Source organism: Antechinus flavipes, chromosome 3 (genome assembly GCF_016432865.1).
Source record: "Antechinus flavipes isolate AdamAnt ecotype Samford, QLD, Australia chromosome 3, AdamAnt_v2, whole genome shotgun sequence".
Classification (NCBI taxonomy): Eukaryota; Metazoa; Chordata; class Mammalia; order Dasyuromorphia; family Dasyuridae; genus Antechinus; species Antechinus flavipes.
Window position 1 is genome coordinate 13,974,357 of NC_067400.1, and position 24,026 is coordinate 13,998,382.

The window sequence follows — 24,026 nt, forward strand, 5'->3', positions numbered from 1 at the left end:
TTCCCTAACTCCAGATATCGGCAGAAAGAATGATCCTTGGCACATGCAAAAGTTGGTTTTTTGTTCTAATTGTACTCTTGTCAATTTTTGCCATGGATCTTAAGAAATGATAGTCTTCTCATGCTGACCCTAGATTTCTAAATTAATAGTATTTAAAATGGAAGGAACCTCAGAAGTCTACCTATTTTCTCATTTTACAAAATTGTCTAGGGTCATTGCAGGGAATAACAAAGCCAAGATTCAAAACCTACCAATCCAGGAGTCTTCTTTTTTTTTTTTTAAAACTACTCCATGATTAACCTTGATAACTTGTGATGAACCTAAAATGAACCTTTTCATTTTAATCCAGTGAGTCTCTTAATTCCTTTATTCTATTCCCCAAAATAACAAAGGAACAGCTGATCAAGTTCAGCCCAATTTCAATATCTAATCTCTGTCCTACACGATGCCGTGCATGTACCATTTGCTTAATATTTGCTGAATTGACTATGTTCATAATACCAAGCTCATGACCTTTAGCATTGTATCATAAAGCAGATTCTGACAAAACAAGAACATAGGACCAATATTGTCCTTACTGCAAACTATCCAAATAATAATCATTCTGTTTCTTATCAGCAGTAACCTTTGTTGAAAGTGATATGGAACTATTCACTTCCCTGAGACACCCATTGATGGGGGATTTATTTCATTAAATATTGATATTAAGTACAAACATGGTTTCCATTTGAATGAGTTCAGGCCACTGTGTGAAGTCTATCTACTAGGAAACTCATCCAGACAACCATAGACTTGTGAATAGAAAGTTAAAACAAGATCCAGTATTGTTTCCATTGGATTTTAGCCATGACATTGTTTTATATGTATTCTTGATTCCAACACCTGACTTTCTGTTTCTTTCAATAATCATGTGGCTTAAAAAAAAAATTCTCAATCCAATTTCCTGATTAAATTTAGTGTGGTTTATGCTTTCTGGGTAAGGCCAGAGGGACAGTACAAATGATTTGCCAACAATCAATCACATCTTGGGGCCTTTCATACTAAATTTCCAGCTAAGAAGTGCACAGTAAAAGGAGAAGGCAGGGTGTCTCTATTGATTTGTCTGTTTGCTAAGATAATAATCACCATCACTCCCATTTTTATAAGAGCCATAATAATAATTTTTGTTTATATATAGCTTTGAGGTTTAGAATGTGCTTTTCCATTTGGAAATGTTACGGTTCCTGAACAGTAGGTGTAAATATCCAAAGAAAAATTTAAAATGTTTGTTTTTGTTATTTCTGATTCTAAAAGATAACTGAGCATGGCTATATTTATTACCAGTAAAATCTATTGTCTCCTGTGTTAAAATGTTGAGATTGTAGAAAACAACTCAAGGCATTTTTTTTTTTAATAATGAAAAACAAATGTGTCTACTCTTAACCAGTCCATCAGTGGGATTTTGTGATACTACTATGTGTCATGTCATGAACATGCTAGGACTTTAACTCATATAAAGAATGAACACTAATCTCTTTTGAAATTTACATTTTTTACAATACTGCCTGAAAAAGAAAAAAAGCACATCTCAAATAATCGGACCCCAAAACAAAATAATGCTTCTGAAATCTCTTGTGAGATAGTATAGAAGCAGTGGTCCAAAGGCAATTAGGCAATAACATAGTCTTGTGAGAAGGAATTCATTTGGACCCTTATTCTATTCCAATCAATATTAATCAATTTGATAAAACCATATCAATATTCTGTATACAAGGCCCCTGTGAACTGTAGTTCACTTGATTAACTACAGGTGGTTAACTAAAGGCCCTCCATCCTTGTTTTATGTTGGCACAGTGACCAAGTATGGCAGAGATCACAACTACAAGGAAAATTCTCCATAATATATTTGTATCTTTGAATCAAATCATTTTTTCCAATAGGAATAGCAGGCCATCTTATGTCCTTGACTTTGATAGTTTATGCCATTTCCTCCTGCCAAACCTAAGCAGTCCATCTTGTATGGAGATGTTCTTTACTTCAACCACTTGTAACCCTGCTGATATACATATACATATATATGAGAGAGAGAGAGAGAAGGAAAGAGAGAAAGAGGAGAGAGAGAGAGAGAGAGAGAGAGCTTATATTTTATCTTAATATGTCACATGTAAATCAGTGGAATTGCTTTGTATTAGGCATACTAGACATCTATCCCTATAAAAATAGAACCCCAGAAGAAGATATCTCAAATCTTAGGAAGATGAAGATCTGAGGTCCTTTTCATTAGAGGGAACCATGGATTCTTTGGTAAAGTGGCATTAGCTCAAACTTCTGACACAAGCCCATTTAATGTAGGTGGGATAATTTTACTATCTGTAACCTGAATTTTTTTTTGCAAAGTGACTGGCAAGAAGAGGAGAAATGATGAAAGGAACATTGTCTTTATGATTAAAACATGGAATTGGTGTCACATACTATCATTTAATAGACATAGAAAGGGTTGGTAGGTGGTGCAGTGGATAGACTATTGGTCCTAAAGTCCAGAAGACCTGATTTTAAATGTCATCTCAGAAACTGAGTGACCCTGAGAAGTCACTTTACCCTCTCTGCCTCAGTTTCCTCACCTGTAAAATGAGGTAGAGAAGGAAATGGCAAACTACTTCAGTGAAAAGAAAACCCCAAGTGGCATCATTAAAAGTCTGAAAAAACTGCATAGCAAGAAAAATAAAATTTTAGCAGCTTTCTTCAGCTAGAGAGAGTACTGGGCCCAATGAAAGTCAGCATCCTCAAATCATTGAACAAGTCTGTGAAATGGGAATAATAATGGCATGTTCTGATGATTATTTTTTAATCAGTTATATTCTTGAATAATTTTAAATAGCTGAAAGAACTATTGTCATTCATCTCCCAACCTCAGTTTTATCTCTAAAAGTGAAAGTAGCAGTGCTTATGTTCTCAATCTCACAGGACTGCTCTGAGAATTATTATTTTAATAAGAGCTATTTTTAGGGTTAGTCTGCAAATAGACCTTTATCATGTGTAATTTATATTTTCTTATCAAGTTTGATTTTACAACCTGACCTTTACATGCATACCATCTCTTATATCTCCATTAGAATTTGTGCTGGGTGAATTTTTGCCTTATTTCTTTGACATCACTTGTAATGTTATAACCCTAATCAGTGGGGTTCTTAACCTATGATCCATAACCTTAGTTGTTGTTTTTAATATTTTAATATCTTTCAATATAATTTTTTCCATTTATTTTATGCATTTAAAATCATTTTGCCTCATGATGGAAAACGTCATCCAAAGGGAAAAAAAAACCAAGGAATCTGAATGCAAATCAAAGTTATGATTTTTCTTTTTCTTTTTTTTTTTTTTGCTTTTGTTCTTGTTCCAATTCTTCTTTTACAATATGTTTAATATCTTTTCACTTGTGTAACATATCAGATTGCTTGCTTTGTTGGGGAGAAAGAGAAGGGAGAAAAAATTTGGAACTCAATGTTATAACGAAAACTGCAATTGAAAAAATTAAAATGGTATAGGAAAAACAAACAAAACAGAAAAATTAAGTCATTCTGATAAAGGTTCCTAGACTGTGCCAGACTGTTCATGGCTCAAGAAAGACCCTTGTTCTACTGCACTCTGATAGCTCCTGACTTCTTACCCCAAAGTCCAGAGACTGAAGTGTTTTGCATTTGGCAGCTACTCAGTTTTTTATTATTTATTTCCCACTCCCTAAATCTACAGGGACCAGGTTTGGTACTAGTTTTATCATATGCATGAATGAATATATATACAGTTTTAACTCCAAGCACAGGATAATGCTAGTACAGCGAGGTGGAGGGTACTCCCAAGACAGACAGAAATGGGGATGCCCACGTAAACTCATAAGATCAGGCAAGAGCTAAGAGTATGTTTTCCAAGGGCATCATCCAAAAATAAAAGGGAAGAGAAGTCCAGATGGAACATGATAGCTAAAATCTAAACTGAATCTAAAATAAGGGCTTAACCTGACTCCATCGATGGCACGTTCAATTATCTGGCAAGCAGTAAAAGAAGGGGAAGAAAGGAATCCCCTGGTCCTGGCAGTAAATGCCATTGTCTGTTCCCTTCTATATTCTACTCTACCAAGACAAGACTATATCATTTTCTTGCCTCTGGATGTACATTGCTCTTGCTCTTAAAACTGCGTCTCTAATATCTTCTCCCAACACTCTTTTGAATTCATATTCATCCTGAAAAGTCAGTTGCAATGTCTCCTCTCCCAGGAAGCCATCAGTGTGATCCCCCAAACAGTCAGGAATGACCTTTTCCCCAACCTCTCTCTCCAAACTCACACAGAACTTCTCTCTTATACTTGTCAGGTATTAATTTTACATTTTATTGTTTATTATGTATGTGTTGAGACACAGCCTGCTGTCTAGTGGAGAGAGCTGGCCTTGGATTCATAAAAGACCAAGCGTCTGCCATAAGGCACTGGCTGTGTTTCTCCGGGCAAGTCAATTAATCTCTCAATGCCTTCATGAGCTATAATGCTAGAGGAAAGTTTTTTACCTGAAACTTCTTACATTGATAGAATCACAGATGGCCCAAAAAGCTGGGGGGAAGTCAAGGGTGATGGATCCTTACAAAAATTTGATGAGGTCAGGGACTGTACCGTATCTCCCCCAGGGCTTAAGTGAGAGCCTTCTACTGAGGAAAATTGTTGCATTGCCTCTTTGTATCCCCAGCTTTAGCACAATGTCTGGCACATAATAGGCAATTCATGGATTTTTTTCTAAATTTAATATGCTGAATTGAAACACAAGGAAGCTCAGCTAAAGAGAGTGGATACAGGAATTCATCTACCAACAAGCTTTTATAAAATGTCTATAATTTTCCTGTTGCCATGCTGATCATGGGAATAAAAAATGGAAACCACTCTCGAGAAGCTTTTATTCTAATGGGATATATGCTCAGTATAGGAATAGAGGTTGGATGGAGGATTCATTTCAGGGAAGCTCCTGATGAAGCTCCCTCCAGCAATGCAGATTTGCACCTGTTCTGAACACTAAGATCTTGGAGTGTAGCCTATAACGGGAAGGGAAGCTCACAGGGGACTTTTTCCAAGGGTCAAACAGCTAGTATGTCTTAGAGGTGAGAATTGTATCCAGTTTCCCAACTTTATCAATGCAAGATAAGCCAGTCATCAAACTGGGATGTAAAGCCACCAAGATGAGTCAGGGAGGAAAGTTGTTTACTCCCTGGGAAACCCAGGTCAGAACAAGGTGGCTCGCTACTCCCACAGAACTCCTGTTAGCTTTTCTGGCCAGATGAAGACTACCCACTGGGCTGCATTTTCCTTATAGAAACCAGATCCATTGCACTTAGATTGCTTGTATTCCTATAGCCTCTGAGGCAATGATGCATCAATGTGGCAAGAAGATGCCAATGAAACAGAGGAGGAATACTGGGGCTAAGAGTAGCTTCAATCTCTTTCCTTCCTTGCATACCCTGAAGAAGAGGTAGAGCACACTAACTTTGACTTGTTGGTAGTCACTTGGGCAGTGAATGCCCCCCAAAAGCACTATAGTTTATGAAGTCTGGTGATGTCAGAGTGACTTATTTCAAGTAGCCTGTTCCCCTTATTTTATAGACAAAGGAATTGCTGTCCAGAGAAGAAGCTAGATTGTCCACAATCACACAGGCAGCAAATGGTAGAATTAGGATTCAAATCCTCTAACTCATGAAGGGCCAATCTTCCGCCTAATTATCAACTAGAACACCATGGTGGCATCTGTTCTTCCAGAAAAGTAGCTTAATAGGCAGAGTGTCTTCGGACCTGTGGTTCATGCAACAAGGCAAGATTTTAAGTCTTACCTTCTATCTTTGTAGTTTTCCCAGCTGGCATCCTGCAGCCTCCCTTCTTCAGTGCAAACCAGCCCAGCTCCTTGAATTTTGGTGGCATCGGCATGGTTATAGGACACGAAATCACTCATGGCTTTGATGACAATGGTGAGTCCATCGCAGTTTTATTCAGTTTCTCCTAAAATGACCAGGATTAAAGGTTCTTTCTCTTCCTTCTTCTTCTTCACTTCACATATACAATCATTTTCCAAGACTCTAAGTCAGTTTTACTTACACACACACACACACATACACACACATACACACCCCTTCTCTCTCCTTACAGACATCTTCCTAGTTTGGACTCTCCCTGCTTCTCACCTCCACTACTATGATAACTTCCAAATAGGTCTCCCCGCCTCCATATCCGTCTTCTGAACAACTCCCAAGTTGATACCCGTAAAGTGCAGACCTGACCCATCACTCCCCACACTCAGTAAGCTGCAGTTGTTCCTTGGAGCTTCTGAGATAAAATATAAAGTCATTCATGGCTTTCTGGTTGTTCCTCAGACCCTCAGTCTTTTTGTGACCTTATGTTCTCCATCTCCCTCTCCATCTTTATGTCATTCCTTGTTTCTCTCAAGACTCAGCTCAAGTGTTTGCTTTCCTCATCTCCAACTAGTCATTCAGCTTCTGTGTGCTATACCCACTCAGTTATATCTGCTACTTCCCCCGTTAGAATGTAAGTTCCTTGAGGGCAGGAAATTTTTGCTTTTGTTTTTGCTGCCCCCTGTCAATTATTTTGACTTATTTAATATATCCATTGTTTATCCAGGTAGAATGTAAGCTCCTTGAGGGCAGGAAATGTTTTTATTTCGTCTTTGTATCTTCAGAACATAAACAATGGTTATGTAATGGATGGGCTGGAATAGGATCCATGAGGCCATCAATATAATACCAAGCAACTAGTATCAGAATGTTAAACACCATTGGGTTTAGCTAATATGTTGGGGTTGTTCTATTTAGAGCTGGAAGAGCTCTCTGAGTTTAATTTATTTTAAGGGAACTGAGATCTAAGTGCGCTGAGGGTTGCCCTCAAGACAGTGGGAAATGTGGCCCTGGAGCTCAGTTGAGGTATCTAGGCTAGAGACATGAATTTGGGATTTTACCTAAGCATAGGATAAACAAAGGGTGAGACAGGACCAACTCACCAAGAAAGCAGCAGAAAGGAACCAGTGCTCACATGGAAATATTACAAAAAGATAGGAGGGGAAAGGAAACAGGGGAGTGATTTCAACAAGTATTTATTGAAGATCTACCCTGTGCTTGACATAGTTCAGGGGACTATGGGGGATTATACAAGAAGCAACATTAAAGAAATGACAGCCTAATTAGGCAAAGAAGGTTGTTATACTTGGAGCAACATAAAACAGAAAATAAAGTGTCAAAATGTGAGAGAAATGTGGCTAATCCTGTGAGAAGGAAGAGGAAAAATTAGTTTGGGTTGATGATTAGGACAAGCTATAAGCATGTAGCAATACTCGAGAGATTAAAAAAAAAAACAAAACTGTGTAGGTTAAAATCCAGGCCAGTCTCTTTGCTAATTTTGGAATTGTAGGTAATGATGGAACAAGAGCAGAGATTTGGATCTTTCAGGGTCTTGTGGTTTCAAGACAAAAGGTAAAAATTTGGAAAGCTTATGTTCTTCTACAGGAAAACAACTTCAGCACAGATAAAAATAAAAAATAATTCTCAAATTCAAAGAATGGGGGAGAGGGACTGAGAAGGCCATTTGTAGGAAGTTGCACCTGAACAACTGGAAGAAGCAGAGAGAAAGAAGTGTTCCTCCAATGTTTGTCCATTCACCTTGGACAAAGGTGAAGAAACTGGACCTGAAATGTCATTTACTGGGAACAGTGGAGCTGGTCCGTTTGACTACAAGGAGTTTTTGGGGTTTTTTGGTTTGTTTGTTTGTTTGTTTGTTTTTGTTTTTTTTATAAGAGGGCTAATATGACATCAGTGAGGAAAGATAGGATGGAACCCAAATGAAAAGGACTTCCAATCCCAACAAAGATTTGGTGCTTAATTCTAGAAGGAATTGGGCAGTAAAGAGTCTTACTTAGGGGATAGACATGATTAGACTCTATTAACATAGTGACCTAATGGGACAGAAATTTAGATCTTAGGAATTCAAGATGAGAAATCATAGATGAACCAAAACAGAGATCCCATTTTTGACAAAGATACATAAAATGTAATTTCTTGCCACTTCTGCATAGAGAAAAAAATTTACACTTCTATTTGATTCTGTGTTTTCTTAGTCATCTTTTTATACATTGAGTTGAAGAAAATCACTGTTATAATCACTCTCCTTTTCTTTTTCCAGGTAGAAACTTCAACAAGGATGGGGATCTCATTGATTGGTGGAGTCAAGAATCTGCCAACAATTTCAAAAACCTGTCTCAATGTATAGTATACCAATACGGAAACTTTTCGTGGGACCTAGCAGGTGGCCAACATGTATGTCATGAGCACCTTCATGCTAAATTCTCTTCACTTGTTAAAAGTTCTCCATAAATTTTCTTTTGAAACTTAATACATTTCAGGGTGTGTTTGATTTTTTTGACAGCTCAATGGAATCAGCACTCTAGGTGAAAACATTGCTGACAATGGAGGTCTTGGGCAAGCATACAGGGTAAGCAGCATTCATTTTCATTCTGTTAGTAATTCAGAAAAAAATAGAGGGAACAGAAAATAATGTGCCAAACATTTTTTTCCCTTTTAAAGACATTGCCTTCAAATTAAATATTTCTATCAATCAATCTCTCTATATATATACATATAGCTACATCTATATTTACATATATCTTTAAAATTTTATATTTAAATAAATATAATGATTTGTAGTTAATTCTTACTAAAAAGATAGTTATTTTTGGTTTCATTTCATTCTTGAAAATTATTGCTTTAAGGCTATTAGAAAGCATTTCAAGTCTTATTTGATTTAGAGAAGTATACTTACTGTTTTTTTTTTCACTTCTTGAAAATTCTTGTTTTTAAGGCTATTAGAAAGCATTTTAAGTCTTATTTGATTTAAGTAAGTATATTTACTAAGAGTAGACCTGTGAAATCTATTAGTTATTTATTCTTGATAAATTAATGATTTTCAAAAAGAAAAAGGGGGAGAAGGTGTGGAAAGTGCCAGCTTTGAAAACCAGACAGATAGACCTGGCTATGTGATCCCAGACAAGACACTTAATCTATAATCTATACAAGAAGTTTCTAAGACTATTTGAGTCAGATGAATGACTCAGTGGATGGCTGGACCTTGATCACTGATAAAGCACAGGTCCAGTTTAAGCTAGATTTTCAAACCCTTGAGGACAGGGTATAGGTCTTATGGCCTGTTTTGTTACCACCTATCATGTAGTCCTAGATGTACCTAGTAATTAGCAAATGTCTGTCATTGATTACAATGGAGATGCATGTGTGTGTGTTTATGTATGTATATGTATATATGTAGAGAGAAAGGAGGGAGGAAAATTTGGAACTCAAGTTTCTGCAAGGGTGAATGTTAATATAATTTGAAAATAAAAAACAATATAGAGGTAGCTAGGTGATGCAGTGAAAAGAGCACCAACCCTGAAGTTAGGAGGACCGGAGTTCAAATCTGGTCTCAGACACTTAGCACTTCCTAACTGTATGACCCTGGGCAAGTCACTTAACCCCAGTTGCCTCAGGGAAAGAAAATATAAGGGAGAAAATAACAGTAAAAAAAGATTTTTATGTTCTTGAACTTTGTTTAAATCCACACTCTGGATATTCTATTTTTTTAATGTCAAATTTAAACACTACATAAATTTGTGCTGTAAGTAAAAATTTGCTAACATTATTTCTGTCAATTCACTACATAGGCTTATCAGAATTTTGTGAAAAAGAATGGGAAAGAGAAGCTACTTCCTGGACTTGACCTTGACCACAACCAGTTGTTCTTCTTGAACTTTGCTCAGGTACTGTGTACAAATTCTTAATGGACATAGAGGAAATTTTTTGCAATTGAGATTTCCTAAGAAGCCAGATGTCAGATAAGGATTCAGCCATGGTGGCAGTAGCTAACTCGGGATAGTAGACTATCCTTCAGATAAAGCGTGAAGCTGCTGTCCCTATGAGGTCAAGGGTAGATAGGGATTGCTTTTTCTACCCTTTTAAGTTCTTTGTTGATTGTTGCTTCAGGAATTCTGGGAATGATTCTCATCTACCTGCCTAACTTAAAATGGAAATAAATATACCAGAATCTTCTGAAGAGATCCTGATTTTCATGCTATGTTCTTTCTATTTGTGTTCCTAGGTGTGGTGCGGGACCTACAGGCCAGAATATGCTATCAACTCTATCAAAACTGATGTTCACAGTCCAGGCAATTATAGGTAGGTTTTGAATTGAATGGCTATTCAATTTATCTATGTCTCAATAGGTCCTCTATTTTTTTTTCATGATCATTAATGGCTTGGTGAATCACAGTTATAACAGCCTTCTCATTGGTCTTCCATATTTAAGCTCCCTTGCTTCTACTAGTGTGAAGACCGAATTAGCACCCTGGATGCCTTAGAATTAGCCTGAGTCAGGATAAGCAAAAGTCCTTAGTCTTTATTCTTGGTCTTTAGGGGTAGAAGTGAACCTTCCTTCTCTTTGTCTGCCACCAAAGTGACTCTGGCTTGCCTTAACTCCACCCCCTAGTCCCTTCTACAATTCTCTGTATATACCAATTATTGAGCCATCACAGGACAGTGGGAAGGGCCATTTTCCAAGGATATGCTAATAGAGTATTGTCCAATTGGTAAGCACTTGATTGTCCCACCCCAAAGCATCAACTCAGAGTTTTAGCCCTCTACATACTAGGAAATCTATAGTCTGCCTGTACTGAAATCAAACCAATTTTTAAATATATAAGTTGGTCTAGACCCATGAAAAATCTTATCAACCTATGTGTGAAGTTAGTTTTGTGTTCTTAGAGTCAAATATAAAACCAATATATTGATATTTCAAAAATAGAGAATAAAGCATTTGAGCGATCCAAAGGGGGTATTCATGGTATTCTTGTCTTGAGCGTTAAGATGATCCATTTCAGAGGTTTAGAAGATATCTACTTTAATTCTGTTAGTAATGTTGCACCATTTCAAAAGAGAGGATGGAACTGGAATTCCATGATTAGAAGCTCTTAAAAAAGGAATCAGATCTGTAGTCAGAGTAAAACTTATAGGGGGAATATATATATATATTTTTTGACTGTGAGGAAAGGACCTTAATAAAAAGTTGGGCCATGACTGAACAGGACACTGCAGCAATGGGTCTGGCTCCTATTCCACTGGAGGTCCATGAGTAGTGATTGGATGACTGCCCAGCATCATTAGTAAGTGGGAAGTTGGACAAAATGACTTTCCTAATGCTAATAGCTTGTGGCACTAAAAGAACAAAAGACTACAGATTGCTCATTTCATCCATCTCCTCTACTTAGAATCCCATAACACTTATTTGGGAAAGATGAAAAAGTCTGAACTTAGGATTTCCTAAGTGTGGGAAGTAAGAACTTATTCCACAAATGCAGGCTCATTTATCTGTCACTGGCATATTAAAGAGCTCATACCTGTCCAGTATTATCCAATTAGTATGTACCAGAGGACAGACAAATCCAGCTTTTTTTGTCTTGAAGACCATCCTTGCATCCATTATGCTTCTGTACTACTTATGAATATTTGCATAGCAAGAAATCCAGAATTTGTTCTTATCACTTTCTCAAAGAGCAATTTTAAGCAGAGTCTAAAAGCAAATTTTTAAAAAGCTAATGGCTTTCCATCCATTGGCTAACATAAAAACTCTGTACATGGATCATCTACTCCAGTAACTCACTCCTGGGGAGAAGTTACATCATGGAGAAATCCAGACAAAAAGACTTTGAAACCGTTAAAGAAAGAGACATCATATGACAGGAATCGTGACTGGTTCTGTTCAGGGCAGATGAACACATCAATAAATAGATGGAAAGCTTTCCAGGGCCTTTTCTTTTTGTACATTGTCTTAAAATGACCTGAAAATACCTCTTTCAACATTAAGTCATTCAAGCAACACATTATTTCTTATCTCTATCAAGGTTTTGTTCTCAATGGCACTTTCATTGTGGTTCAGCTTAATACTAAGAGGAACAACTTGACTTTGTTCACATTATGGTTCCAAGTGTGTTTACCCCCATTCATTAAAAAAAAAAAAAAAAAACAGTGACCTATGAAGACATAGTCAGATAAATTGTATAATATGACTATGCCTTTTTACAATAGCTTTTTTCCCCCAAATACATGTGTAGTTTTCAATATACACCTTTGCGAAACCTTGCACTCCTAATTTTTTCTCCCTCCTTCCATCTCTTCCCTAGACATCAAGCAATCCACTATAGGCTAAAGACGGTCAATTCTTCTAAATATATTTTCATATTTATCATGATGTGCAAGAAAAAGCAGATTAAAGGGGGGGGGAGAAAGAAAAAAAGGGTAAAAAATACTATGCTTTCACTCTCCAGATTTTTCTTTCCATCACAAGTCTGTTGTGGGATTGCCTTGAATCACATTATTTATCACAATTGATCATCAAATAATCTTGGGATTATGTGAAATCTGTGTACAATGATCTCTTGATTCTGCTCATTTCACTCAGCATCAGTTCATGTAGATCTCTCAAGGGTTCTGTGAAATCATCCTGCTGATTGTTTCTTATAGAACAAAAATATTCCAAAACATTCATATATCACAATTCATCTGTTCTTCAGCTAATAGGTATTCAATTTCCAGTTTCTTGCCACTACAAAAAGGGTTGCCACATTTTGGCACATATGGGTCCCTTTCCCTTCTTCAAGATCTCTTTGGGATATAAGCCCAGTAGAAATAATGCCTGAGCAAAGGTTATGAATAGTTTGATAGCCCTTTGGGCATAGTTCCAAATTACTCTCTAGAATGGCTCGATAACAACTCCACCAACAATGCATTAGTGTCTTAGTTTTCCCACATCTCCAATATTTATATTAACTTTTCCTGTCATCTTATCTGAGAGATATGCAGTGGTACCTCAGAGTTAGGACTAAATCTTTTGAATAGGATATCTCACCAAAAGAGACAGAATGACTAAAGATAATGCTGGATTAATATCATCTATTTTAAAATGATGCACTGATGATATGAGGAAAGCCAGAAAGCAAATTGCAGATCCGAGCATGATAGCAGGCATTTAGCTGACTAGCAATGATAAGAGAAATAAATGCTCATTTGGTGCTACAGTATACAACAGACTGCTAGAACAGACGGAGGATATAGATGAGGATTTCAGGAACCAGGACACATTCATGACACAGTCAGCCCTACCATTTGCAGACCTGGGGATCTGCAGTTCTCTCTCTGCCAAAAAGGAATATAACTATTTATCTCCAACTTTCCTTGAGAACCCAGCCTCTCGGAATCATTTGCAAAATAAGAGAATGAAGGCACTGAGGTGGACAAGGTTCTTCTTTAAGCAAAGTTCATGAATTTTAGGATGTGGATTTATAACACCTCTGGTGACAACTCGGAGGCCTTTGTGTTGTTTCCTTGTTTCCTGTCCTTGGATGGGTTCCAAATGGTTGAGGTTGCCAGATTGGTGACCTCTGAACAAATGAGGTGTTACTGTATATACACATTTTTTAAAACCCCCAAAACTGAAGGTATTATTTTATTATTTAGTTGGAAAGTTATTTCCCTTGGGCCTGACCCTGCATGTTCCTTTCTGTGAATATTTCCCATTCACTTCAGAAAAGGGTTGTATTTTTTTAAGAGTCAATGGAATGCCAAACTTTTGCCAAGGAAATCATTATTTTCTCTAGAGGTAAAAGGATTTCCTTGGCAAAGGTTGAAGTTCCATTTAGTTTTGGAAATGGGCTGCTTCCTGGTTCTACCCCTTTCTTAAAAAAAAAAAAAAAAAAAAAAAAAAAAACCACCATGTTTTAAAGGCCCCAGAAAAAGTTTTAGACATTAAGTTGTTGTTGAAGAGCTATATACTAGTGATCGATGTGAAAATCTTTCTCCAACACATGGAAGAGTTTTATAAGTCTAGGCTGTAATCACCCCTATCTTCAGAAATAAAGGAGAAATGTGTTTGTCATCGGAATGGAAATATTGCTAAATCATTTTTACCATACCCAACCTATGACTAGCTCATTCCTCACAGGATCCTAGATTTATAAAGCAGAAAGAAGGAAACCAAAAACAAGGACTTATCTCAAGGTCATTCGGGTAGGATCTAAGAGATCCAGATTTCATTAATATAGATCCCCATGATTATAGCTTTTTAAGGATTACAAAGTACTTCCTAGATACATTTTGGAAGATGGAGCAATAGGTTAGAAATTTCCAGGCTCACCAGATTTCCCCTGCAAACAGAGAGGACATTGCTGCAAGATGAATGTAGAATAGCAAAATTAAAGGTTAAAGCCCTTTAATAGTTATTTATTTCATTGGATTTTGAAACAAGCCTCAAAGCTAGGTCCTATTACTTTCCATGTATAAGCTCTTTAAGGCTGAGAGGTTAAGTGATTACTTTGTCAAAGTGATTCTAAATATCTTTACTTTACCATCAAACCCACAATCAAATGCCTTTTGGATCTACATCTCCCAGATGGAACTACTTGGCCAGCCTTTTTCTTTCTCAAATTTATACTTTTAATTCATAAGAAATATTTACCATGGTTCTTCTAATATCTAAGTGAATATAACTGCCTGTTGTTTGGGGGAAACCTTTATTTTTCCTTAGTAAATCTGAATTTTGGGCATATACAATCATCTTTTTATTTAAAATTTAGTTTCTAGTTCTCTAAGTCAGACATGTATTAAAGCATCCAATATGACTCAGGTGATATTGTCAGGTAGGGTTTCTGTCCGTTGCTTTATGAGAAACTTTGCATGCTCAGGGAAACCCCTCCCTGAAGCATCTTCTATTTTCACTTCCCACAAAAGCTTTTTCTTTTTCTTAATTTTTTTTTTTGCTACTACCACCAACACTAATAATAATAATAATAAATTAATAATGAATTTTAAAATATACCTAGCAATCATATAGCATTCTTAATTGTAGAGCCTTTCCAATTTTTCTCATTTGTTCAGTATAACAATCCTGTGAGGTTGATGTTATCATAATTTTCCAGATGAGGGAACTGAGGTTGAGGGATGCAAGGGACTTGTCCAGGGTCAAAAAGCTAGCAAAGGTCTGCAGCAGTATTGGAACTTGGGCTTCAACGCCACCCACCCAATGTGCCATCTAGCTAGCTCTATTAGCCCAAGATCCATTTCATTTATAAATAATATTTTGGGATTTGGTTAGTCTCGTAGATGCCATGGTAATTACTGCTGACATTTAATTAGCCCCTATTATGATGTCTTTGAGACTTTCCAACATCACAAATTGTGCAATCTTCCTCCAAGATAGCTCCCTATGATATGAGGATGGCCCAAGGACTGCAGAATTATATTTGAAAGAAGTACAAGTTCCTATTGCATCTCATCAGGCTATAAAGTTTCAAAGGAAAGGCTCAGTCTATTATTGAGGTCCTGCTTGGCTGAGATTGGAGAAGGTCATTATCAAAACAAGCTTGATCCTATCAGGAAATGAGTTTTTTGCTTGCCTCCCCCACTCATCCCCACCCTCCTTGCTGCTACAACACTTCATGAAAACTTTCTTCCAAGAAAGAACTGTGATGACCCGTGCTAGTGAATAACACATCTTTAACTATAGAATCAAAAGGATGTTGCTTTGCTTGTGTACTTGAATCTAGAATTGATTGAATGTTTAGATCAGAATGGTAAAAGCAATTTGGCTTTTTTTATTTTAAAGAATACTCCATGAAAGACCAATCATTATCCAAGGGTTTAGACACATCACTGATAGTGCTTTCTGTTTTATTTTGAAGGATCATAGGAACTTTGCAGAACTCCCCAGAATTTTCAGAAGCCTTCAAATGCCGTAAGAATGAATATATGAATCCAGAAAAGAAATGTCGGGTGTGGTGATTCCCAAAAGAAGTAACAAAGGTGGAAGGCAGCAGAAATCTGGAACTTTGTACAGGAGGAAAAACATAAAATCTGTGCACCAAACTCACTCTATTACACGAGGGTGAATAACTGAGAAGGGGGAAATGCTTCAAGATTTTAATTTCAAGTTAAGGAAAGTGACTGCAGCCAAAATTGTATGTGAGTTGTTCCCAAAAGAATGAAGGAGGATCCAGGTTAATAACCATCAAACCTATCACCACTGTGTACATAATGCTTTACTCTGGAATTATGGCTTTCCGTTAATGCCTGTTTCCCATTTGGTCAACAGAATGAATATTCTCACTTGGGAACAGGGTTAATCGTCTATGAATGTAGAGAAGTATTTTTAATCAAAGGGAGGAAGAAAATGTCAAAGAATATGGCAGGATAACAGCTGTCTAATAAGGACACAACAGGGAAATAGGTCCTGCCACCTCTTTAAATATAAAGTATTGGATTTTTCTTCCTGATTCAGCAATGCCCTCACTCAAACCTCTTCAAAGAATTCTTCTGAGAGTGAGCAATTGGGGCTTGAAGCAATTTTAAAAAGAAGTCATTATTCCTGTAATCTTTTTTTTTTTAATTCCAAGGCCATAATCATATTCAATTAAGAAATGAAATTGTTGGCTGAGATATTGAGAATCCTCTTGCAATTCCTTCCCCCTCCCCCCCAAAATTTCTTGTTCTCTCTAGACTTGGTCTTTTTAAAAGATTTGTAGTAATGTATAAAGCATAATTTTTATATTTAATTATTAACTATGTGTATGAAAAAGTAACTGCTATATCTATATATACGTATAGAGAGAAATGGATATGATCACTGATCCACTACCGGGGATTAGCATTTCAGATTGAGATATGAAACTTTCTTTACATTAAGGAAACATCTGTAAACCAACATCTGTAAAGTAGTGTACAGATTAAAATTTGAGACTTTTTTTTAAAAAGAAATTCATATTGGCAAAAAAGCTTTAATCCAGAACTTTTGTGTAAGATTCACTTTTGTTCAACTTTCCCAGAGGCTTGCCTGACCACTTTATTGTAGAAGCAATCAGAAATTTCCCAGAATCAATAATAAGTTTCGTTTAATCTGTACTGAAATGAGTAAGCTGCTTTTCTGTGATTCCCTATGGTCAAGGAATCCCACTGGGGCATGTCTGCAGCTCAGCCAGATCCCTTCTAAGCAATGGCAAGCTAACAAGGTCATGCTATTAAGATACAATCAAAAGATTCCCTACTATTAATTCCATAGAATTGGGAGCCACTGATGTTGCTGGGAGCATCCTAGTGGAAGGGAAAGGGAGGAGGACAGGTTCTCCATAAACATTGATCATGTCCACTGTCACTGGTTGATTGGTCATTCTGCATTTTTATAGCATTATAGAATCTTAGCTTGAGGACTAAAAGAGACCTCAAGGGTCATCTCATTCAAATTGTTCATTTTCCAGAAGAGAAAAGGGAATGACCTGTCCAGTCCAGTCTTGTGATTGCTAAGTCCAGGCTTTGATCTTAGGACCTCTGACTCTAAAACCGGCAGACATGATGTCATGACTAATTAAAACCACTGTGGGCTAGTAATTAGCCCAGACAGCCAGTGACAGGAGGAGGAAGTTCTAGAGGGAGTAGCCTCCCCCTTCCACATTTTCCTATGGCCTGTAACTATTTCTGGGATTCCATAATGATAAAGAAAATTTCTTGCATATGTCCCTGATTCCATGTCATGTTATTTCATCTTTCAATGTCACCTGATTACATTTTTTTATAATAAACAGAAATTGTGAGACTTGATTCTCACCAAACTCGTGTCTTTTATAAATTGGGGTATCTGAAAAAGTTGGAGGGAAAATATGTGAGGATCTTAAATCCTGCACCTTTTCTGATACTGGCTCTGATTTCTAATTAGGAGGAAATTCTAGAAGGGGAAAGTCTCGATAGTCAATAGAAATGAATTAAATTCTCAATTATTTGGTAAGTAAATCAAGGTATTCCTCTTTTCCTTGCCATTCAGATCAAGAAAAGAGTTGACCTTAAAATTACATATCTGACTATGTGTGGCCTTAGTCTAGAACTTGAATATCACCACTGAAAGGAAACCCAGATTGTAGAAATTCTACACCAAGGAATATTTAGAATCAAACTGTGACCTACAGTCTTAGAAACTTTCTGAGATCACTGAGGGCGTAAACAATTCATTTCTGATCCCACAGTGATCGTATATGGGAGTGAAGGACTGAACTAGGGACTTCTTCACTCTCAAACTGATTTCTTTAGCCATACAACTTAAATAAGGTTTTGGATTTCCTGGGTGTTATCTTCCTTCCTCATGTCTACTGTGCACTGAAAGCTGGCAGTAAGTCACTCTGCATGTGCTACCCATGACATTGGCTGCTGGCTGTCCATAGCCAGAAGTGAGAACCTCCAGTGGTGATGGTAACAGCAGCTCCCAAAGCCAAGCTTCTGGAGTATGTTTCTGGGCAAGAGGGAGAATAACTGCCAAAACTTATCTGGCAAAACAAGTGTTTTTTTTTTTTTTTAAAGGTTTTAAGTACATCAAAATTCAATGACCTACTTTTCCTTCTACTACTCTATGCTACTTTTTATGGCAAAAACATAATGAAAGGGAGGAAAGGAAAAGGAAAGGGAAGGAGAAAAGGGAAAGGCTATAAAACCCTACCTCCACAACAACTTTTAACACCTTAACAAACACCTTAAATAAATTACCAGGACAAGCTTGGCCACAAAAAAGAAACATGAGAGTCCTCCCCCCCCCCCCTCTTTGGAAGAGATGGGGGCTCCACAGCTACAGGATATGACCAAGACAGCTAGGTTTTTGTTTTTTCCAAATGAATTGATTTATGTTGGGTGAGTGGTTGTTTGGGAAGGAAGGTGTTTATGAGGCAGGTAAGCGATTTGCATCGGGTCACACAACTGATTAAGTGTCAAGTGTCCAAGGCTCTGAGTTTGAATTCAGGTCTTCCTTAACATTACCCCAGATCCAGTGCTCTATCCACTGCTTGAAATCCACTTGCTTCCAATGTTTTGATCAGTTTTGCTGATATTTTTTTTTCCTCCTTGTTGTAATGAATGACTGGGAAGGAAAGGGGGAGAGGTACTAGGGGCAATATGGTTGCCATAAAAGTAAAGGATATCAGTAAAAACATTTTTAAATTGAAAATCTTCAAAGGCTAGAGGACTTGATAAGAGTCCTTTCCATGTCTAGCCACTTCCAATTTTAAAAGGTTCTGATTATATGAAAAAAAAAAAGTCTCTGGATTCCTAAGATGGAGCTGAAGGGGACATTTCTCAGCATTTTGTTTATCTTAATTTCTTACAAATCTATAGCCTGTTGGTGGTAATAAACAAATTTATGGCTGGAAGGGAATCTTAATACATTTAGTGCAACTGAGGTCCAAGTCCCCAAGTAAAAGAAGTCCTCAAATAAAACAGGGAGGATTTGAACACAGGTCTAATGGGTCCAAATTCCATGTTTTGTTTTTTTCCCCCCACCTTTCTTTAGTTGCCTAAATAAACCAAGATTCTGGTAAAGAAATAGGGAGAATGGTATCAGTAGTTTTGGTTGGGGAGGGCCAGAAGATCACCCAAAATAAGAAATAAAATAAGATTCTGGGCATCGTGCTCCTGGTAACATTTTTAGAGCCAAAAAACGTCAGGATGGAATATTGTCCAGATATCCTCTATTATTTAACACCTCTGTGACCCAGGTGTGTATTTCCACCTATTATAATTCTTAATAACTTCAGCTCTAGGGAGAAATGAGATTTCAGGGCTATTGTTTAGATAAATTTATCAAGCTCCCATATCAACAATAAAAACTATTTCCCAAGGACTCCAAAGTGGTTTTTTGTACCAACTTACTCAGTGTTTTTCCATTTCTATCTCTTGAAATGGCTCCATCTTGGGAAAATGCAAGAAAGAACAGAGCACATCTCCAACTATCTCATCCCTCTCCCATTTTTTGTTTGTTTGGAGGTTTTTTGGTGTTTTTTTTTAAACAACTGTGTCCTATTAATTTTGGGAAGAGGCAACTTCTTTAAAGTTTGAGCCTAAACTTGTTGAAATAAAGCTTCTGTATAGCAACCATATTCTATCAGGTATAAATTTTGCAGCTCTTGATTAGAACCGTTCCAAGAATTGAAAGTGAAAAATCATCCAGAGGACAACTGAGCTGTCCACGTAGTAGGAAAAGTGAGATATGACATTACAGATAAATTGGGAAGAACGGAATTTAAGGCTGTCATCCCAAGAACACTTGACCAAAGATAGGATATTGATGTGATGAAAATAAGGACTATGGAATGGAGAGAGAACCCTGCTCCACTGGGAAGCTTAGGATATCATAGGAATGTGAGGATAGCCCTCTGCCTCAGGTGAATTCCTAACAGAAATTTAAAGGCAGACATTGAGAAGAATAACACAGGAAGGGCGGCATGGATAGTTGGCAATCTGCACAGTTGGGAGGAATACTCAAAATGATAAGATCACAGTTCAAATGAAAATACTTTAAATATTTTTACAGACAATTTCCGTTTTCTCCCCTAAATGCCAAATTAAAAAAAAAAAGAAAAAAAGCATCTGATCTGGTGGTTCTTTGGTACTCACAGAAGTGACACATAAGAAGCCACAAGAAGAATGGTAGAGATTTTCTTGTCTAATCCTCCTCATCTGATAAGAGAGAATGGAGCCCCAGAGAAGCCAAGTGACATTTTAAGGAAACGAAAGTGACAAATGGTCTAAGTGGGATTTGAATCCAGGTCCCCTCTATCCTAATCCAGTCTGCTTTTCACTGCCCCCTTTAAAAAGATTAAATAACTAGAGTTGGAGGGGGGGGGGGGGGACCATGACTAATTTCATTGTTTTAAGTGGTATAGCTGAAATGTTGTCTTTCTAAATTATTGTTTAACAAAACAAATCCCCCGAGTTTTGTAATGGAAGCCTGCTAGAAAATAACCAAGGAATCATTCCACAAATAATGATGGGTTATCTACTGCGGCAGTAAAGAAAGAATAAAAAGACTAGTAATTATGATTGCTCTATTTTTATGTTTCTGAATTTCCTCTTTAAAAAGCAACTTAATGATAGTTTTCTTGTGTTGTTTATCAGATGTCGTTAAATCCGTGCAGTCCTGATGAGCAAAGTAGTTGGATTTGGAGTGATAAAGAACTGAATTCAAGTTTTGTCTCTGATGGGCACATACAGCCTATATGAGTGTAGGCTGGTCATTTAACTTTTTATTTCCATCTCCCCGAGACTGGCGATTCTGGCCCAAAGAACATACAGTATAGATGAGTCCATTGTGTGCATTAGTGGAGGTAGTTTACAAATCAGTAGTTGATTTCATTGGTGCAAGGGAAAGTGGTCCATCTTTATTTGGACCTGTGATTTCACTGAGACCAGGAACTCCCAAGGTTTCACCTTCTCAGGGAGCGTGGCTTAGCACTTTCTCCACAATTTAGAATCTCAGCAAATTTCTTGATCTCATCAGAGAAGGTGCTGTGCTCTAGGACTGAAGCGGAACTGAATTAGCCCAGAGGAAACCTGAGATGTTCAAAGTTGGAGAATCCACTCCAAATATTCATAGGGATTATTTATGTCCAACCTGTGGCAGAGCATCCCGAGCTCTTATCGGTCTGATCAGCCACAGCCGGATACTCGACTCTAACAGAGTAAAGTCATTCTGCTTTTCTTCCAGTACGAAGGACGATAATCAACCATGTATGAAAATCAGAATTTGAACCCAGATCCTCCTGACAGACTCTAGCTCTTTATGAAATGCTTCTTCCTTCTTAGCTATTCACGTGTGATCCCTCTGTCTTTGTCTCTCTAAAAATATGTATATACATTTACTTTTATAGACTATATAATCTTGTCAGCATAGGGAGTTTCCAACAAGGAACTTCTTTTAATTATTTACAATTGTAATCTTAATGGGGTTCTAAGGGAGATATAGCTGTAACCCTAAGATCTCCTGACCTTGGGAATACTGGAGTTCCCCAAACATTGACAGCTGTCAGATCTGTTGATCAATCACTCTTAGGTTCCTTGCCCTTAGGAGAGCTGTAGATCCACTAAGCTTAAGCTTCTGAGACAATAATAAGGTGCACATCAGACCATTATTCAGCTCCATCGCTAAGCCATAAAATTAGTATATTAGTGACATGAAGCACTTGATCTCTTACTTTTTCTTATAATTGTATCTTCTTGCTCTTGGTTCTTTGCTAAATTCTTTGGAATTTAGCCTGTTTTAATTGGCATTTAAATTATAATAAACCTTGGCCCTTGTCTTGGAGATGGGTCTGAGCCTGCAAATTCTTTCGAGTCATAACACTGGTCTGGAGTCCCAACATTTTTGGGGTCTCCTTTGAATCTTAATCTTTTTATGCCTTTTTCTTCTTCTATCTCTGCCTCTCTCTTTATCTATCTTGCTCTATTTGTCTTTCTCCCTATTCCCTCCTCAAATCCTCTCTATACACAGATATATAAATATATACACATGTATGTATATAGAATATATAATTATGTTTGTATATCATGTGTATATATTTAGATATGATGTGTTTATTATATATATATATGAATGTATATACCTATATATAGATATAATGTGTACGCTATATACATGAGTGCATATGCATATACCTATATATTTAGATATAATGTGTGTATTATATACATGAATATATACATATATACATGTACATATATATGTTCAGTGTGTAGATGTATGGAAGTGAGACGGAGGCCTCTGGGGCACCCTACTTTTGTTTAGTCTGGCCTCCAGGGCCAGGCTGTGGATCCCCCATATTTTCCTTTGGGTCAGAGCTTGGCAGCATTTCCAGATGCCATACCTTCCCTTGGCTCCCATACATTCTGCTTGACTTCTTCCTGTGGTTCCTGGTCAGAATCCATTTCAATCACTTCTAAATGGAGATGACAGAACTACTTCAGCCTAGTTAGGGTCTGAGCCCTAAGGGAAGGCTCAGCCCCCTCCCAGGAAGCAGGAAGGGCTCTGTCTACTTCCTCCCCAGGGCCAGCCCCAGGTATTTGAGGAGGGGGGCCGAGTTCCAGGATGTGGCCTTTGCCTGTGGAAGGGGAAGCTGGCTAACAGGCTGCAGAGGAATGTGACCTTGACCTTGAAGCACCTGAGTTTCACCAGCTGAATTAACTGGAGGTTCTCATGGAGAGAAAGGGAGAGCCAGAGGCTCCGGGCACCAAAGACATTATCTTTCCTGTTGATTTCCTGCTTTGGGGGCCTGTGCTGGATGTATTTCGGAAAAGCACTCAGGCCCTCTCCTGGAAGAATTTGCAGCCTTTTTTTAAATGTCTGAGGCATATTGACTTGCATTTTAATTTTCGTTTGACCATCCTGGGGAACTCATCCATAGTAAATGTTGTTCCAACAATGTAAAAATACTGTCTGCCAGTTCCAGCGCCAATCTCATCACATCTCGATGGAACATGTTTATGTGGCTCCACAACAACTTCATTACCTGCTAATGGCTGGCAATTTCAAAAACACACATCGTTTGCAGCCCCTGTGCTACAGACTACAAAGCACAGAATACTTTCTGGAGCTGCTCCATTCTCATGGTAACATTCGCTTCTTGGCCATTTCTTTTTTTAAAAAGAACTGCAGGATTTTAAATGATCAACAATGAAATCCAGCTCAACCAGCTTCTAGGACGCCCAGGGTGTGTTGTGCTCGCTTTAGGGATACAGCCACAAAAACAATACAATCCTGCCCTCAGGGAGCTTACATTCTAGTCAAGAACAAAAAGGGAAAAGCAATGGAAACATCTTTTGCTTTGCTTTGGTTTGTCCATTCCTTCATTTATTTATTACTACTGAGATAAAGAAGGCTACTTTGGGGAAAGGTACCCCAGTGGGGTCAGAGGAAAGTAAAAAGCAAAATGAAGACATGGTTGTGGTTAGCCAGAACACTTCCTAAAAATCCAGATTCTGGGAAGAAACATAATACAGAGAAAAGAACCTGCAGTTGGAGGGATCAGTCTTACTAGTGAGAAGATTATACATAGGGCAGAGAGGGTTTTCCCAGGAGCAAATGCTTCTGAGGCAAGATGGCAAAAGAAGTCTCCAGGGTG

The 24,026-nt window shown here is 37.6% G+C and overlaps 1 protein-coding gene across 2 annotated transcripts in view; it reads left to right on the plus strand.

The window, feature by feature from the left end:
* MME (membrane metalloendopeptidase) overlaps window positions 1-17,705 on the plus strand; it is a 112,683-nt gene extending 94,978 nt beyond the window's left edge. For both annotated transcript variants that reach the window (XM_051983060.1, XM_051983063.1), the window contains exons 18-23: window positions 5,857-5,976; window positions 8,195-8,328; window positions 8,438-8,503; window positions 9,723-9,818; window positions 10,157-10,233; window positions 15,786-17,705. In XM_051983060.1, the coding sequence (XP_051839020.1) occupies window positions 5,857-5,976; window positions 8,195-8,328; window positions 8,438-8,503; window positions 9,723-9,818; window positions 10,157-10,233; window positions 15,786-15,885 (593 nt within the window). In that variant the 3' untranslated portion in view covers window positions 15,886-17,705. The remainder of the gene's footprint in view (window positions 1-5,856; window positions 5,977-8,194; window positions 8,329-8,437; window positions 8,504-9,722; window positions 9,819-10,156; window positions 10,234-15,785) is intronic.
* The last annotated feature ends 6,321 nt before the right edge of the window (window positions 17,706-24,026 follow it).